At 42.8% G+C, this 15059-nt stretch overlaps 2 protein-coding genes and 1 non-coding gene across 5 annotated transcripts; 2 read left to right on the forward strand and 1 right to left on the reverse strand.

The window, feature by feature from the left end:
* The first annotated feature begins 57 nt into the window (after nt 1-57).
* On the forward strand, nt 58-2337 carry rps27.1 (ribosomal protein S27, isoform 1). The gene is made up of 4 exons (XM_004549043.2): nt 58-201; nt 825-933; nt 1043-1153; nt 2083-2337. The coding sequence occupies exons 1-4, from the start codon at nt 196-198 to the stop codon at nt 2109-2111; spliced, it is 255 nt and encodes an 84-aa protein (XP_004549100.1). The 5' UTR covers nt 58-195; the 3' UTR covers nt 2112-2337.
* Nucleotides 1748-1877, forward strand: LOC111501622 (small nucleolar RNA SNORA35). The gene has a single exon (XR_002721590.1). It is a non-coding gene; the product is annotated as a small nucleolar RNA SNORA35 (small nucleolar RNA).
* A 112-nt stretch (nt 2338-2449) lies between the features above and the next one.
* LOC101466709 (small conductance calcium-activated potassium channel protein 2) lies at nt 2450-12970 on the reverse strand. 3 transcript variants are annotated; one of them, XM_012918585.3, is made up of 11 exons: nt 12431-12970; nt 11293-12169; nt 10983-11078; nt 10436-10723; nt 10174-10209; nt 9696-9817; nt 7894-8035; nt 7686-7796; nt 7046-7167; nt 3198-3267; nt 2450-3071 (listed from the first exon to the last, which is right to left on the reverse strand). In XM_012918585.3, the coding sequence occupies exons 2-11, from the start codon at nt 12148-12150 to the stop codon at nt 2847-2849; spliced, it is 2070 nt and encodes a 689-aa protein (XP_012774039.2). In that variant the 5' UTR covers nt 12151-12169; nt 12431-12970; the 3' UTR covers nt 2450-2846. The 3 variants fall into 3 exon arrangements, with proteins under 3 accessions (XP_012774039.2, XP_004549101.2, XP_004549102.2); XM_004549044.3 differs by having other exon boundaries at nt 2450-3077; XM_004549045.3 differs by lacking the exon at nt 10174-10209 and having other exon boundaries at nt 2450-3077; nt 12431-12969.
* Between the last annotated feature and the right edge of the window lie 2089 nt (nt 12971-15059).

Genomic DNA, 15059 nt, shown 5'->3' on the forward strand with positions numbered 1-15059 from the left:
AAAAGTTAAAGAAAATTTATCTTAAATAAATAAAGGCCTGAAAAGACTAAACAAGGCGGGTTTTCGACCTCTCCAAAATGGCTGCCATATCCTGATAAATTCGTCACGTCCGGCTAATGCTCAAAGGAGCTACCAATATGAACCTCTTGCTTCCGGTAATGCCTCCTTTTCGGCAGCGGCTATTTCCTCGCCAACATGCCAGTGAGTATAGACAGGCAGTATCGAAATGACATTTTTATAAGTTAACGGGCCTTCAGGGAGTCACCGCACGGCTCAACGTGTACATGAGAGACCGGCGATTCGATCGGTGCCGGTTTGAGACATATAGCCGGGTTTTGGACTGAGTTTGGCGGGACTAAATGTTCCCATTTGGGCGCATTTGCGAGCGCATTGTGATACAAGATGGCTGCGCACACACCGCAAACATGGAGCCAGTTCAACGACCGATGATACAGCCTCGAAAACCCAATATTCAGAGCTATATTTTCGCTTTGCTTGGTGTCTTTTAGAGTGGCCATCGACGTATTTTACCGAGGATGTTTGACTATTTGGGGAACAATTCGTGATCGATGTAAATGCGCACGTTGGGTTACCTAATCCAAGAAATGTAGGCCGATCGTGGAGCCTGAACGTGCACGTAGCACGAGCAAAACATGGCAACTGAAGCGTTTTTAAGCTAAATAATAAAGCTAAATGTCCCTGATAAAGCGCCCTTTCTTTTGAATTTGATAGCTTGGTATTTTTATTTAATTTTCTCTAATTGCTCTCTATGAGTTGAATAACGCTTACCCTCTTTTATTTCCTCATTTTCTTAAATCTTGTAGCTCGCAAAAGACTTGTTGCACCCGTCCCCTGAGGAGGAGAAGAGGAGGCACAAGAAGAAGCGTCTTGTTCAGAGTCCCAACTCTTACTTCATGGATGTAAAATGTCCAGGTACGCTTTCTGTACACACACACACAGGTCACCTGGGGTTTGAGTTTTACCTGTGAGCGTTTGCGGGGGTTTGAGTTTTGGATTATCGACCATTGTGATTGTTTTGCAGGATGCTACAAGATCACGACGGTGTTCAGCCATGCTCAGACAGTCGTGCTGTGTGTGGGCTGCTCTACAGTCCTGTGTCAGCCCACCGGAGGCAAAGCACGTCTCACAGAGGGTCAGTATTCATCTACAGCAGGGGTGTCCTCCGATGGCATTCAGTGGCCTGCTGATATAAACACAGACTGTATCATGCATTTTTTTAAAATCTATTTTGGGGGGTTTGTGGTAGAGGCAGAAATATCTAGAATGGGGATGATTTTTGCACTTTTAATGGGCATGCCACTAGACGAATTACAGGAAACGTGAGCCTCAGGCTGGGGTGTTCGTCCTGTCACCCATTTTTCCCCTGTGCCAGAACTTTAATACGCTTTTAGTGACTGAGGTTAGTCACACATCCAGACTCTGTTTTACTGGTAATACCAAATTCGTTATCAAAGTGATGCTGCTATGTGTTATTCCAAACTGGAATATAGTTACGACTGGAATAATTTCAGACATTTAAAGCCTGGAATAGCAGATAGGCTACAGAACTATAGATGTCATCAAATAGCATTCAGAAAGTGCAGGACATCAACATCCAGGAGCTGATTTTGCTCTTTATGAAAAATAATGCTGTTGTCTTGTTTCTTACTGACAGAGGTGGGTGTCATTAATCTGGAAATGCCGATACAATTTTGTGTGTTGTTTCTAAATCATTATGACGTTTTGGCCGCACTGCTAAGTGACTGGACTTCCTCTGTCGTGGTCTTGCAGTCTCATTCCGGTGCCAGATCAACCTCAGTTTGCAGAAGGGTTGAGCTAGACTACTGGCTCCCCCCTTTCGAAGGCTGAGAACAGATTATTTACCGCCCTAAAGCTAGTGAGAGTGCAGATTTCAGGGTGGCTTGTTGAATTAGTGTACAGGGAATGGGGAAAATTAAGGCTGACCTAATCAGTCACATGACTGAAAGCAATGACTCTTGTATTGGTGCTGTGCAGCACAATGGCAGCATGCTATGCTCTGCATTAATCCTGTAGCCTGACTGTCATTGTCTCTTTTGGCAGGGTGCTCATTCAGGAGGAAGCAGCACTAGCTGTCCTCCCCGGAGCTGAAGGGGAGAGGAGGGGATGGACCGGTTGATATCAGCGCCTTCGAGACGGCAGCGGCGGCGGACCCTGCGGCCCGATCGGAAACGAGATCTGGAGGCTTAACGGGACAGCAGATGGATTTCCTCTGTTAATGTTGACAGATGGTTTGTTGCTGTAACTCCACCCTCCAACCCTGTCTCTCTAAATAAAATGTTGTTTTGGCTAAAGGAATGGTTTGTGTGTCGTTGTTGTTTTGTTATTTTAAGCTGGAAAATAAAGGTTGTGTTGTCACCTTTATGATAAAGTAGTTCAGGTTACGGTTGGATTTTTATTACAATAGCAAACTGCTGGACTTTATACACATTTTATTACACAATCAGAAAGATGCAGCATTTACAGAATAAAAGCTGGCTTAGTTTATGCATTTAGTGGAGCTAAAAGTATCTCCTGGTTATTTTGATCATGGACAACCTAAGAAGGTGAAATATTTCAGAAGTCCACATCTGATAAGTAAAATCTTCCTGCAATAAATTCAAATTAAGCTTATTGGGCAAAGACGGTTTAATTTTCATTTTTTTTATTGCTGCCACAGTACTAACTTCTACATTTTAAAGTTATTTCTGCTACAGAAAATATATTTTAATACAATTATACATCTCTTTTCCCTTTCTCTTAAAGTCTGTTTAAGCTGCAGATAACTTCTTCTCAAGTGTCCTTAGAAGCCTTCGTCTGCCATCCCTCTACCTGTCTTCTCTGCTCACGCTTGCAATCTCCGTCTTCCCCTCCCTCTCCCTGAGCAGGTGGCGGATGGAGGAATTCTGTGTGGACAGTGTGCTGGAGAGGAGCGGCATCAGGCTCCTGAAGCCCTCCCTCAGCTCCTCCACACTCTTCTCCAGAGTGTGGATGTGTGTGTCCAGATCCCCCCTGCAGCCCTGCACCTCCGACAGCACGTCATACATCAGGTTCTGCATCTTCGTATAAATCGGTGCGCAGTTAGGGGAAAGAAAAGAAAATTGTATCAGCAATTAGATTCTTTTATTTCTTTTTTGGGGTGTTAGAAGGACACGTGTTGCCTGCACTTCCTCTCATACCTTGTTAAGGTCCACAAGTGTGTTCCCCTGGTCAGCAAGAATTCTCTTCTCCATCTTCACTTGCCGCAGCCTGGAGATAAAATTGCTTGGTTTTATGACATTGCTACTTTTTCATTTTAAGACGAGCAGTAATTTAAAGGGTCAGTCAGACACATGACCGGAGAAACAAGCCATAAACGCGACACGACGTCAACAGATTTTATGAGGACTTTGGTAGAGAGTAGCTCCCATAAAACAATTTAAAGGCATCTCTCTGGATTATGCAACGGCACCAAATGAAAATCTTCCAAATTTAGCAAGGAATGGTTGATATAAAAGTCAGCTTGAAGGAACAATTGCAGGCTAAAATGTACTGTAAGGCAAGGCAAGGCAAGTTTATTTGTATAGCACAATTCAACAACAAGGTGATTCAAAGTGCTTTACAGAGACATTAGAAACAAGAACAAATAAAAAGCACGATTTAAAATTGATTAAAACAAGCAAATAAACTAACTAACTAATTAACAAACAAACAAACAACAGTATATAAAATCAAAACAGATAAAATCAGAACAGTAGATAAAATCAGTAGTTAAATGTAAGTTTTGAAATTTAAGCTTAAAAGTGTGGATTTGGTGCTTTATTCAAATGCAGCTGAGAATAGGTGAGTCTTCAACCTGGATTTAAATAAACTGAGTGTTTCAGCTGATCTGAGGCTTTCTGGGAGTTTGTTCCAGATATAAGGAGCATAAAAGCTGAATGCAGCTTCTCCGTGTCTGGTTCTGACTCTGGGAACTGATAAAAGACCGGATCCAGATGACCTGAGGGATCTGGATGGTTCATACTGGGTCAGGAGGTCATTGATGTATTTTGGTCCTAAACCATTCAGAGCTATATAGGCCAGCATCAGAACTTTAAAGTCTATCCTCTGACGGACAGGCAGCCAGTGTAAAGACCTCAGAGCTGGACTGATGTGGTCCACTTTTTTGGTCTTAGTGAGGACTCGAGCAGCAGAGTTCTGAATGAGCTGTAGTTGTCTGACTGATTTTTTAGGTAGACCTGTAAAGATGCTGTTACAGTAATCAAGCCTACTAAAGATGAATGCATGGACTAGTTTTTCCAGGTCCTGTTGAGACATCAGATCTTTTATCCTTGATATATTCTTGAGGTGATAGTAAGCTGACTTTGTTATTGTCTTAATGTGTTTTTCTAAGTTTAGGTCTGCATCCATCACTACACCCAAATTTCTCGCCTGGTTTGTGGTTTTTAGATGTATAGATTGAAGTTCTCTGGTGACCTGTAATCGTTTTTCTTTGGCGCCAAAGACTATTACCTCAGTTTTGTTTTTGTTTAGCTGGAGAAAATTGTGGCACAACCAGTCATTGATTTCCTCAATGCATTTACCAAGAGCCTGTACAGGGCCTCGGTCTCCTGGTGACATTGTGATATATATTTGTGTGTCATCTGCATAGCTGTGATAGTTTATTTTGTTGTTGTTTATAATCTGTGCCAGTGGGAGCATGTAGATGTTAAACAGAAGGGGTCCCAAGATGGAACCTTGGGGAACTCCACATGTGATACTTGTCTGCTCAGATGTGAAGTTACCTATTGATACAAAGTATTTCCTGTTTTCTACGTATGTTTTGAACCAGTTTAGTACAGTTCCTGAAAGACCTGTCCAGTTCTCCAGTCGTTTGAGTAATATGTTGTGGTCAACTGTATCAAATGCTGCACTGAGATCCAGTAAAACTAGGACTGTAATTGCAGCAGTAGACAAGAGTGATATAGTAGTAATCAAGTGGCTTTTATTTAGAAGAAATATCTTCTTATAAGGTGTGGCGGAAAATCCCCAAGTGACAAAGCTGAACTTTTGCCTTTCAGAGACAATGTATATGGACACAAATGGCACCACTCCTTGGTTTTCACTTCATTTTGGTTGTTTCCATTTTTTACACGGGCTGGGCATCTAATTTAAATGACCTTTCATTGAATTCATACCTTAAATTTGTCATTTGCTTCAGATGACTATGTAGGAGAAGACGTGACTTTAAAGGACTCGATTCAAACTGGGCGGTTCATTAGAAATCCTAAATCTGTTTTACAGTTAGGGCCGAGATTTTTTGATAATGACACAGTTTGTATAGTTTTGCCTCTGTACATCACCACAGTGGATTTAAAACCAAATAAAGTGTGACTGAAGTGCAGATTTTTAGCTTAAAATCAAACTATTTTGTACACAGTCACCCGTTTTCAGTCCAAGAATTATTGGTCAACTATAAGTTTTAAATAAAAACATTGTTTTTAATACCTTTCATACTTATCAAACATTGTTGATTCTGTTCATCTGGACGTAGCGTTTTCAGTGGGAAAAGCCTTTCGTCACTCATCCAAGTGACTTCTTCAGTCTCATCTTATAAACAGTACATTTGCACAATGATCAAAACCAGCCCACTGAATGAACAATGGGCTGTGAGGCCGGTTCCTTGATCATTAAAATGCAAATTGTCATGACCATTGATCGACGCTACGTCCAGATGAACAGAATCAACCTTGTGGGATTTACTTACCTGGATGTTTGAGCATGCATCAAGACATTGTTTTTAATACTTGTGGAAGTCGCTTGTGAGTCTCTCGGCCTTCGATTTTGCGTGCAATAACTGAAAAGCATGCTCTGTTGGGTAGAGATCAGGTGACTGGCTTGGTCATTGAAGAATATCCCATTTCGTTGCTTTGAGAAACTGCAAAATTGCTTTTGGAGCTTCCTCTGGCTCATTATCGATTTGCACTGCAAGGCACTGTCTGATCAGCTTTGCAGCATTTAGCTGAGTCTGAGCAGAGAGTACATCTCTGCACACTTCATCTGTACATTATCAGTGTAACCAGTGACCCGGTTACACTGGCAGCCATACATGCCCATGCTGTAACTCTTCCTCCAGCCTGTCAGACAGATCACGCTATATGCTTCGGATTCGTCTTGGCTTCATCTGTCCTAAGAATTGTTTCAGAGCTGTGCAGCTGCTTTTAGATGTTTTCTGAGTCTAATCTGGTTTTCCTATTGAAAACTGTGGTTAGCGGCTTGTTCTAAACCCTCTGTATTTACATTTGTAAAATAGTCTCTTGATTGTAGACTTTGAGACTGATGCAACTGCCTTCTCCAGAGTGTTCTTAACTCGGTTAGGTGTTGTGTTGGAGTTGTTTTAAACGAAGGAAATTAATTTGTGATCATGCACCCAAGTGCTGTGGTCTGTTAGGCCCTTTGGTGCTGCTGAGCTGACCAGCACTTTCCTCCTTTTTCACAATGCACCACGTTGTTGATTTGGCCACTCCTAAAGTCTTTGCAATCTCTTTGCTTACATTTTTTTTTCTTTTGCCTAATAATGACCTCCCTCACTTGCACTGACATCTCTTTGGGCTTCATGTTTAAAATTACAAGTTCAGCACTTTGAATCAACTTCAGATATTATGTTTGCTTTATTTTTCGCTGAATGACGAGGGAACAGGCTTCACCTGGCCATAAAGCTTCTTATCAGTCAACTGTCCAGTTACTTTTTGAGCCTCTGAAAATGGTGAACGGTGCATAAAAACAACTGTGATTCCTAAACAGATTTTAATACTTTTGTAAAACCTCTTGTATGAAAGCTTAAAGTCTTCAATCACATCTATGATTTGAAACTGTGTCCAACCATTTATGGAATTATGGACCTAATACTATATTAGAGAGAATGAGGAAGGCTGGAGGAGGAAAGTAGATCTATTCATTTTTTAATGGCACATAATTTAAAATGAATTTAAAATGAGCGGCAATCAATCATTTCAGGCAGTGATTGATAAAGAGGTTATTATTATTATGTGTGGGTTAAGTGCCTTACTGGTGGATGGCCAGGAGCAGCTTCCGCTGGTGCATGCGGACTTTGGTGTGGTCTTTTAACAGCTTAGTGTGCTTGTAGATAAGCCAAGTCTCTCTCAGCACATTCGCTGCAGCAATTTTTATCTGGTGAAAAGAAGAAAAATCACGAGGAGAGTTATTGTATGTTTATGCACAAAATCTTAAGAGTGCTGTTATTTACAGCACATGCTGAAAAACGCTGAAAAACGCTGACAAAAGCTGGAACGAATCCCAGTGCACCATGAGGAAATTTTTAAAATCGAAAATGAGGAAAAAATCGAGTGAGCCAATTCCTCCATTTTCCAAAATGCTTTTTGAAAAAAAAAACTTTATTCATTTAGTATCCATACAGAACAGGAAAAAAATAATGCCAATCATAGCAAACTGATTTTATTGGAAGATGATGCCACTCGTTTTGAAGATTTTAAGTCAGATTTGTTTTCTGGCATTCAAAAAGTCCTGGATTTTGAGTAAAATAAGTCAATATGTGGTATCTGATATCAAATCCTGCATGGTACGGTGTACAAACAGGAAAGAAGTGAAGCCTTTGAATAATATCTCTTACTTTTGGACATGTTTAATCATCAATAACAATTTTTAAAAAAGGAGATACTAGTATTCACCCTCTTGGAGATGTGTGAGTCCATCATGAAATTGTGAACATGTTTCTCCGCCCTGGTCAGCTCCAGCTTCCTGGCAACCACTGCCACCACCAACACTGTGCAGCCGGCTCCCTGCAGGAGTCACAAACGTTTAAACGTTCAGATTGAGATTTGCATTCAGAGTCAGCGCTCGCTCGTTACAGAGACAACTATCCACCCTCTGCCTCACCATTATCCCTGTGAGAAGGCAAATGCTGCGTCCACAGTAAGTGTGGGGGACCACATCTCCATACCCGATAGACAAGAAGGTGACGGAGACCATCCACAGGGCCTCCATGTAGTTGCTACTCAGGTCCCTGTAGTTGTGGTGTCTGCAGAAATAAAACAATCTACTCACACTGATATCTGTGCACAATCCCCTGTTTTTTATCCTAGATTTACATATAAATATATACTGGTATATATATTTTTTGAACCTCTGAATTTATGTTGCATTTTACCAAAAAATACTACTTTTCATAAGGCTTATGTCTGCGTGGGTTCACAATCCCGCATGTTATGGTATTCTTAAGTGCTTGAAAAGAAGGCAACTGGACGTCTTGGTTCATGAAGACATTTAGACTCTCATGTTGGAGGGTATTTCACCACTAAATAACTGACAGAGAATCCCAGATATTTAAATCCTACTAGGAGGTGTCCTGTTGGTGGTTGTCCTGATGGTGGTTGAGCCAATCATGGGTGTTGTCACATGAGCTAAGGTGTGAAAAAAGGCCAGGGTTAAGGTGTAAAACGTCGCAGTATCAGGTTAACGGTCACATGTGGGAAGGTGTGAGTAGTGCTTGAACTGCCCAAGAAGGGATGTCAAGACTGTATTTTAGGTGGCTGATACCTGGTGTCAGCCACCACCTTTGATCAGCGATAGTTATTCACAGTAGATGGCCTCCTTTAGAGGTAGAGGTCCCAGGAATCGTCAGTGCACTGTACAGCAAACACTGCGCTGTTCAGTTTGTGTTTGAGTGCTGAGATGCACACCGGCGTATTACCTGGTCTGAAGTACACTGGGGCAGTGATGTTGTTCCATCTGTCATCCTGTTTCTCCTGCGTTGGTTTCTGAGGTTTTTTCCTTGCCATCTCCATCAATTTAACGAAGGCCTGGTTAGGATAACCACATGTTTAAGAGCTTTCATTATGTGTGTACATCCCTTTTTTGTCCACGCTGCCTCAGAGGGGTTGCAGGCTCACCCCATGTAGGTGGTTGCAGTCAAAGAGCAGGTCATGGTCTGTGTTGAGGTTTCCATCCACCTTCATGAGCACAGCAGAGTCTAGGAATGGTAACTTATCATCCTTGGTATCCTCCCAGGTGAAGTTAATGTTTCTGTTCACTCTTCTTCTTCAGTTTCAATTTTGATCCAGCTGCCAACCACATATCGGAACCAGTGAGTAGCTTGTGGTTGTCCCTCTGAAAGAGCCCGAATCTTCCTCCATGTAAAGGTAATGGTGACACTGGGAATAGCACTTTCATGTTTTTGTCTGTAGAAAGAGGCAGAGGTCTAATGGGGTGCAGATCTGATCGTTTTGGACAGATGGTTTGAGGGAAGAGTAAAGGAGGCCCACTGTGAACGACACCAGCTATCAGCCACCTACAATGCAGTCTTGAGACCCCTCCCCCAGGCTTTTCTGCCTCCGCACTCACATCTTGCCTCAGTTGACCTCAATAGCTCACATGATGGTGGCGTGTCTTACAGAGGTTTGCACCTCAGAACTGCAGACACCTCTTGTACGCGAGGCGAAATGTCCTCACGTCTTCAAGATCACTATCATATTCAAAATTAGCAGCATCATAGATTAGCTGATATTTAATCTTGTCAATATCATGCAGCCTGCACAGATAAGGAACAGTGGAAGAAAATTGGATTTGCTGCTGCCAGTGGGAAGATTTTACTACTACTCTTTATCTGCCAGAAGTTGGGCGAAAATGAAACGTTAGATATCCCAGAGAGCCGGAGCCAGTCTACAAATATCCTGACATACCTCTCGCAGACATGTAAGCCCCATGCCGCCACAATCCACAGAGAAACACTGAAAATCATCAGCACGGTCCCGGGGTAGGTGGTCATCAGTGTTTTCCCCACAAACCGGGTGTTGAAGTGTATCTGAAGATCACAAACGGGATACGTTACATCATAATTTGACATTAGGGGCCTACTTAACCAAACTATTTAGGATAGCACTTGTCAGATTATGATTATATAATACAGAAGACATGAGGGATAAGAAAACTTGTTCTCAATCTGGCTTGACACATGGATAGTAGGTTTGGTATTGCAGAAGCAGGGGACAGAGGTTGTTTTCATCACTCTTAAATAGCATTAGTAAGGGAAGGGATTAGGCAGGTGGGTATTATCAACTGTGGAAAAGAAAAGCAGACAAGTAAAGGAGAGCTAGAGAGGGACATAGCCAACATGTGAAACCACAGGGGTTCATTGGGGCAAAACTGTGATAATCACACCTCAAGTGTCACACCTCTACAGACCTCTCGGCCCACCTAGACATAAGACATAAAGAGATGTGCATGAAATGTTTATAAAAGGAAGCCCAGACCCAAATCATTATCCAAAATATAGACTTAAAATTCCACGAATCCTGCTCCAAAGCCTAGAATTTCTCTCCTTCCTTCGATTTATATGCGTTATGATCTCATCACAGTACTATCCAAGCCAGATAAGCCCAAAGCCAGATTCTGCAGGGGGAGCCCAAAGGTGACTTCCCACCTTGTTCAGCGCCCCAATACTGCGTGAGGCCGTGTCTGTGAAGAGGCGGCTGTGCAGCATCATTGCCCGACCGAGCAGGTAGAGCCTCAGGAACATGGGCAGAGCCAGGACGATCTCCAGCTCTGTCTCTGACAGTGTCATGCGGGTCTTGACCTGCAGGAAGTAGGCCTGCAGACCCACTGGATAAGGATGAATGGCCACCACTGCCAGCTCCAGGACTATCAGAGCCAAACGGTCCGTTGTCATGGCAATCCGCCAATCCTCTGCACCAATATCATGAACGTAGAGCTGCCAGGGGGATCAGAAGAGTGCATTAGTGTGCAAGCGATTTCTGTGAAGAACTGTGCACAGTTTGTGGATCACAGCACAGAACGAACTATAAAATTATATTTACTGTCTTTTCTCTGAGTCAGACTTCTAAAAATACTTAAGATGAATAATCTGAGACTCAAAATCACCATTTGGTTTTATTATTTTAGGCATCACGAACTATAAAGGCTGCTGATTGGTTGCAAAGACAAATTTCCAAATGTAAAGAACAAGTTACCTGCACCTCACACCAGTGATATGCTATGATGAGGCCAATCAGGATGAGTGTAGTAAAACTGATGACTGACTTGAGTGCCAGGGAGTAGATGGAGCTCTGTGGGTGACACACACAAATATGACATCTCTGTCAGCTGATGACCTTCATTATGAAGTTCAGGCTATGAAAAGATATCAACAGTCATAATCTTATATCCATGTATGTGCATAACCACATGCTTGATCTTCCTGTGCATGTTTTCTATAACACTTTTACAACTCTTTTACAGGCTAGAGTTCCCGCCCACCCCCACACTCCCTTCCTCTCTGACCTTGCTGTAGATGCTCCAGGAGAGCTCCGTCTCCATCACCATCACCACAACACCGAATATCCCCACCGCCAGGGCGCAGTCGTTCAGGCGTTGCCTCCTCAGAAACAGTGCCCTCCTGCGAACCAGCCGCCAGCCGATGTTGTGGGACCTCCGGTACCGGTCGTCGTCGTCATCGGTTTTGTGCTTTGGGCTGGTCTTAGGGCTGCAAGTGGGGCTCGTGCTGGGGCACTCAGCTCCTGGCAGCAGGCCTTTTGCCTCACACGGATCCTGACGATGTTCGGTCTCCTTGTTGTGTTGCTGGGGGTTGTCGTCCTTGCTGGTTATTATTATCTCTGGAAGACTCTGGCGGTCTTGCATCTCCACAGAAACGTTACCAGACTTGCGTTGACCTTGACCGTCGACATCCCTGATTTCTCGGGGTGACCTGCAGGGGCCCTCAAAGGGTGACCCACAGCGAGCAATCGGCACATCAGTGAAAGATGTGACTTTTTCCTGCAGTCTGTGGCATCCTGAGAGTTTGCCTTTGCACTGGTGGTTTCGGTCTTTTTGACCTGGCCTACTCCCCCCTGACCTTTTCTCACCCTTCTTCTCTTTCCCTTTGGATTTGTCTCCCCTTTTGTTGCAGCGAGGAGATGGCGTGACATAAAGGTGGCCGTTGTATAAAGGTGTGGTGGCCATGGCCTGGGTTCTGTCCAGCCACACGGGGTGCTCGGCTGCTGTTTGGACCGTGTGGTGAATCCCACATAGAGGGGCACACGCCTGGGGCTGAGGAACCATCCTCGGTGGCAGGATGGGGCGCTGGACATCCACCTCATCTCCATCTACCATTGAGGAGGTCATGGAAGGGGGATGCTCCATGATGAGAAGGCTAAACAGTCTTTGAAAGAGGGTTAGAGAGACAGATGACGATGTTAGACAACATGGGAAACCACTGAATGCGGTTTGAAAAGAAGCTTCAGTCACGGGAAGCTTAGTGAAGAGATTTTATTATGGTTTTTACATTTGTTGTATTCACATGATCATCATAGAGAATAACTAAAAAAGCAACAAAACTATAATTTTTTTAAAACATAAAGTAATCAAAATGCACTAGTTGTGTAAGCTCCAAATGTTTTCCTTTCACATATTTTGTTCTTACCTTTCGGGTCAGTGTTCCCAGTCTGTAGCCAATCCACTGCAAGGATGAAAAAAGGCCTTAAGTCTGAGTTTAATCTGTTTATTTCCCTCCTGGTATTTCAGAGTTGCATCTCAAGGTCCTGAAGGTCACATGTGCTTAAATCACAGAGATCCTAAAGTGAATATCCAATATTCAGATCATTAAAAATTTCAGGCTGGAACACCAGTGAGCCGTGGTTTGTTCGGATCAGAATATTCCAAACGTCCGCACTCTTCACGCAGTCTACGAACTTCCCAGAAATCCATCAGCAGCCTCAGCATCACGGAGCTCCTCCCATAAATTTAAGTGAAGTTTATGAACTCCTGCATATGACGACATATACCCACAGATATCCATTACATTTTCAGGCTTTTATTCCCGTGTTCGACCGCGTTTCCCACTGCGTTAATGTCCGCTGTCAGGGCATCTTCCTCAAAGCTGGAGGGGCTTAATGACCGCAAAGTCTCTAAGTTGCAGATGTTGTGTGGAGCAAAGGCAAAGAGAGAGTCATCTGTCTTCAGAGCTTTTTTTTTTTTTTTTAGCTGGGATTGACAGACTTCATCCTCCCTATATTTGTGTGTGTGTGTCTGTGTGTGTGTGTGTAAGAGGGAGCGAGAAAGGCTGCTTAAATATAGGTGGCCTAGTGTCAGAAATAAGCCTGAAATTATTTAAAAGTCATAAGAAATGAGACTTCATTAATTGGTATCATTATAGTGAAGGGAGGAGTGTGTTATGCAATCTTTTTTTTTCAGAATAAATCTAATCTTCAAAATGGAATAACAGTCAATTTGAAATCAGACAGAAGATTAGATTTGAAGATTAATCAAGCGAGACACAGATCTGCTGCTTATGAGCTTATGAAATATCAAATATGTCACTTCTGAATCGAACAATATGCACAGAGCACAGTGAAGTATTAAGTATTAAAGTCATAACAATGACATTCGGCGTCATCTAAATCCTTGTGACAGATGGGTCTGCAGATAATAGACCTCCCTCCAAATGGAAAGACCCAAGGAGCAAAGTGTGGGCGGAGCGCATCCGGATAGTGGCAGGATAAAGAACGGCATTATCTAATCTGAAGACAACATGTATTTGAAGACGGCCTGAAACACAAGAACGGTGTTGCTCTTGGTGCGGAGGGGGAGTGACAATATAGCCCTGGTCTGATCATCCATTCTGAAAATGTACTTCTTTATTATACATCCGCCCAGATGTAAAATAGATTAATGCTGCTAAAACTACTCTGCTTAACTCTTAGCCAGAGACTTAGACAGATGCTGCTGTCTGGATTTCTTTGTTTTGATTTTCTGCAGGCAGTGAGTTCCCGGTTGCCTGAGCCCCGGTGCATGACTGTCAGCACTAAACTGCCTTTGCAGATGGTTTGTGGTGAATACAGCCTGCACCTGACGCACTCGGAGGGGAAACGACTCCAAAACATCCTAAATATGACTGTTTGGTTGGATTAAACAGAGCAAAACTGGTTCGGGAGACAATACAAAAGTTCTCAAATTATGTTGTCGTTTTAATAACAGGCTGCTGAAAGGATATATGCACATCTGCAAGGCTTCAAATTAATTCAAGCTTGCTGCCAAGTGCTTATAAATCCTGTCCGCTCTAGCTGGTAGCTAAGTATGTCAATTCTTCTTGCCTGTGTGGCCAGTAGCCAGCACATCTTCAATTAGTCGCTTCTCCTGCAAATCATCCTTTGGTTGTTAAGAAAGTGAAACCAAGCTGGGGAATTTGGAGTGCATTAATTGCTCTGGATGGTAAATGGCAAATCTGCATCGTGGCCTGAATCTTTTAGTGAGTGGGAGTTCATCCTCTGGACAGGATATTAATTACTTAAGTCTCATCTGTTGGGAAACATTAGTTAACCTAAGATGCACACATCGGGCATACAGTTTTATTCTCAAGGTTAAACATCTTGTTTATGGTTATAGAGTCTGACATTTACTTTAATACTAGCCACTTTATTAGGTTCACTTGTTAAACTGCTGCTTAAAATAAATATCAGCTAATCAAATGGCAGCAAGTCAATGCATTTAGGCAACTAGACATCATCAAAATGATCTGCAGAAGTTAAATCTGTGTATGAGAATGGGAAGAAAGGTGATTCCAGTACATGTGATATGTTTTTTTTAGCACCAGATGGGAAGGTCTGAGTATTTTAGAAACTGCTGATATGCTGGGATTTTCCCTCACAATCATCTCTAGGGTTTACAGAAAATTATCAAAAAAGAGAAACTATCTGGTGAGCAGCAGATCAGGTCAGAGGAGAATGGGCAGACTGCTTCGACCTATTAGGAAGGCAACAGAAACTCAAATAGCCATAATCCAAAAAGTTGCATTACATCACACTCACTATTCAGCCGAGTATTCTTAGCTGTTGAAATGTTTCCTGCCGGCAAACACTGGAATATGTTTGCACATTTGTTCCCTGTTGTGAACAGCCCTCCTTTACTTTGTAACCACTGCAGCATATAAAGACAAACAATTGCTGTCAGATCAGCTTCAGCCCCTTAACTCAGTCATTCTGTGCCAAACTGTTTTGCTCTGAACTTACCACTTACAATCAGCGGCGCAGTTTGGACTGAATTTGCATAAATGT

This window comes from Maylandia zebra, linkage group LG22 (assembly GCF_041146795.1).
Source record: "Maylandia zebra isolate NMK-2024a linkage group LG22, Mzebra_GT3a, whole genome shotgun sequence".
Lineage (NCBI taxonomy): Eukaryota > Metazoa > Chordata > Actinopteri > Cichliformes > Cichlidae > Maylandia > Maylandia zebra.

Bases quoted from the DNA above. Each gene is read 5' to 3' on its own strand.
- LOC101466709 (XM_004549044.3), bottom strand. From the start codon at position 12,150: ATGGAGCATCCCCCTTCCATGACCTCCTCAATGGTAGATGGAGATGAG. The intron at 7,797-7,893 runs GTGAGGCAGAGG...TGACTCCTGCAG, and splicing joins GCCTTCTCACAGGGATAATG to GGAGCCGGCTGCACAGTGTT. The intron at 3,268-7,045 runs GTAAGGCACTTA...TTTTATCTCCAG, and splicing joins CTGCTCCTGGCCATCCACCA to GCTGCGGCAAGTGAAGATGG.
- rps27.1 (XM_004549043.2), top strand. The intron at 934-1,042 runs GTACGCTTTCTG...ATTGTTTTGCAG, and splicing joins CATGGATGTAAAATGTCCAG to GATGCTACAAGATCACGACG. The intron at 1,154-2,082 runs GTCAGTATTCAT...CTCTTTTGGCAG, and splicing joins CAAAGCACGTCTCACAGAGG to GGTGCTCATTCAGGAGGAAG.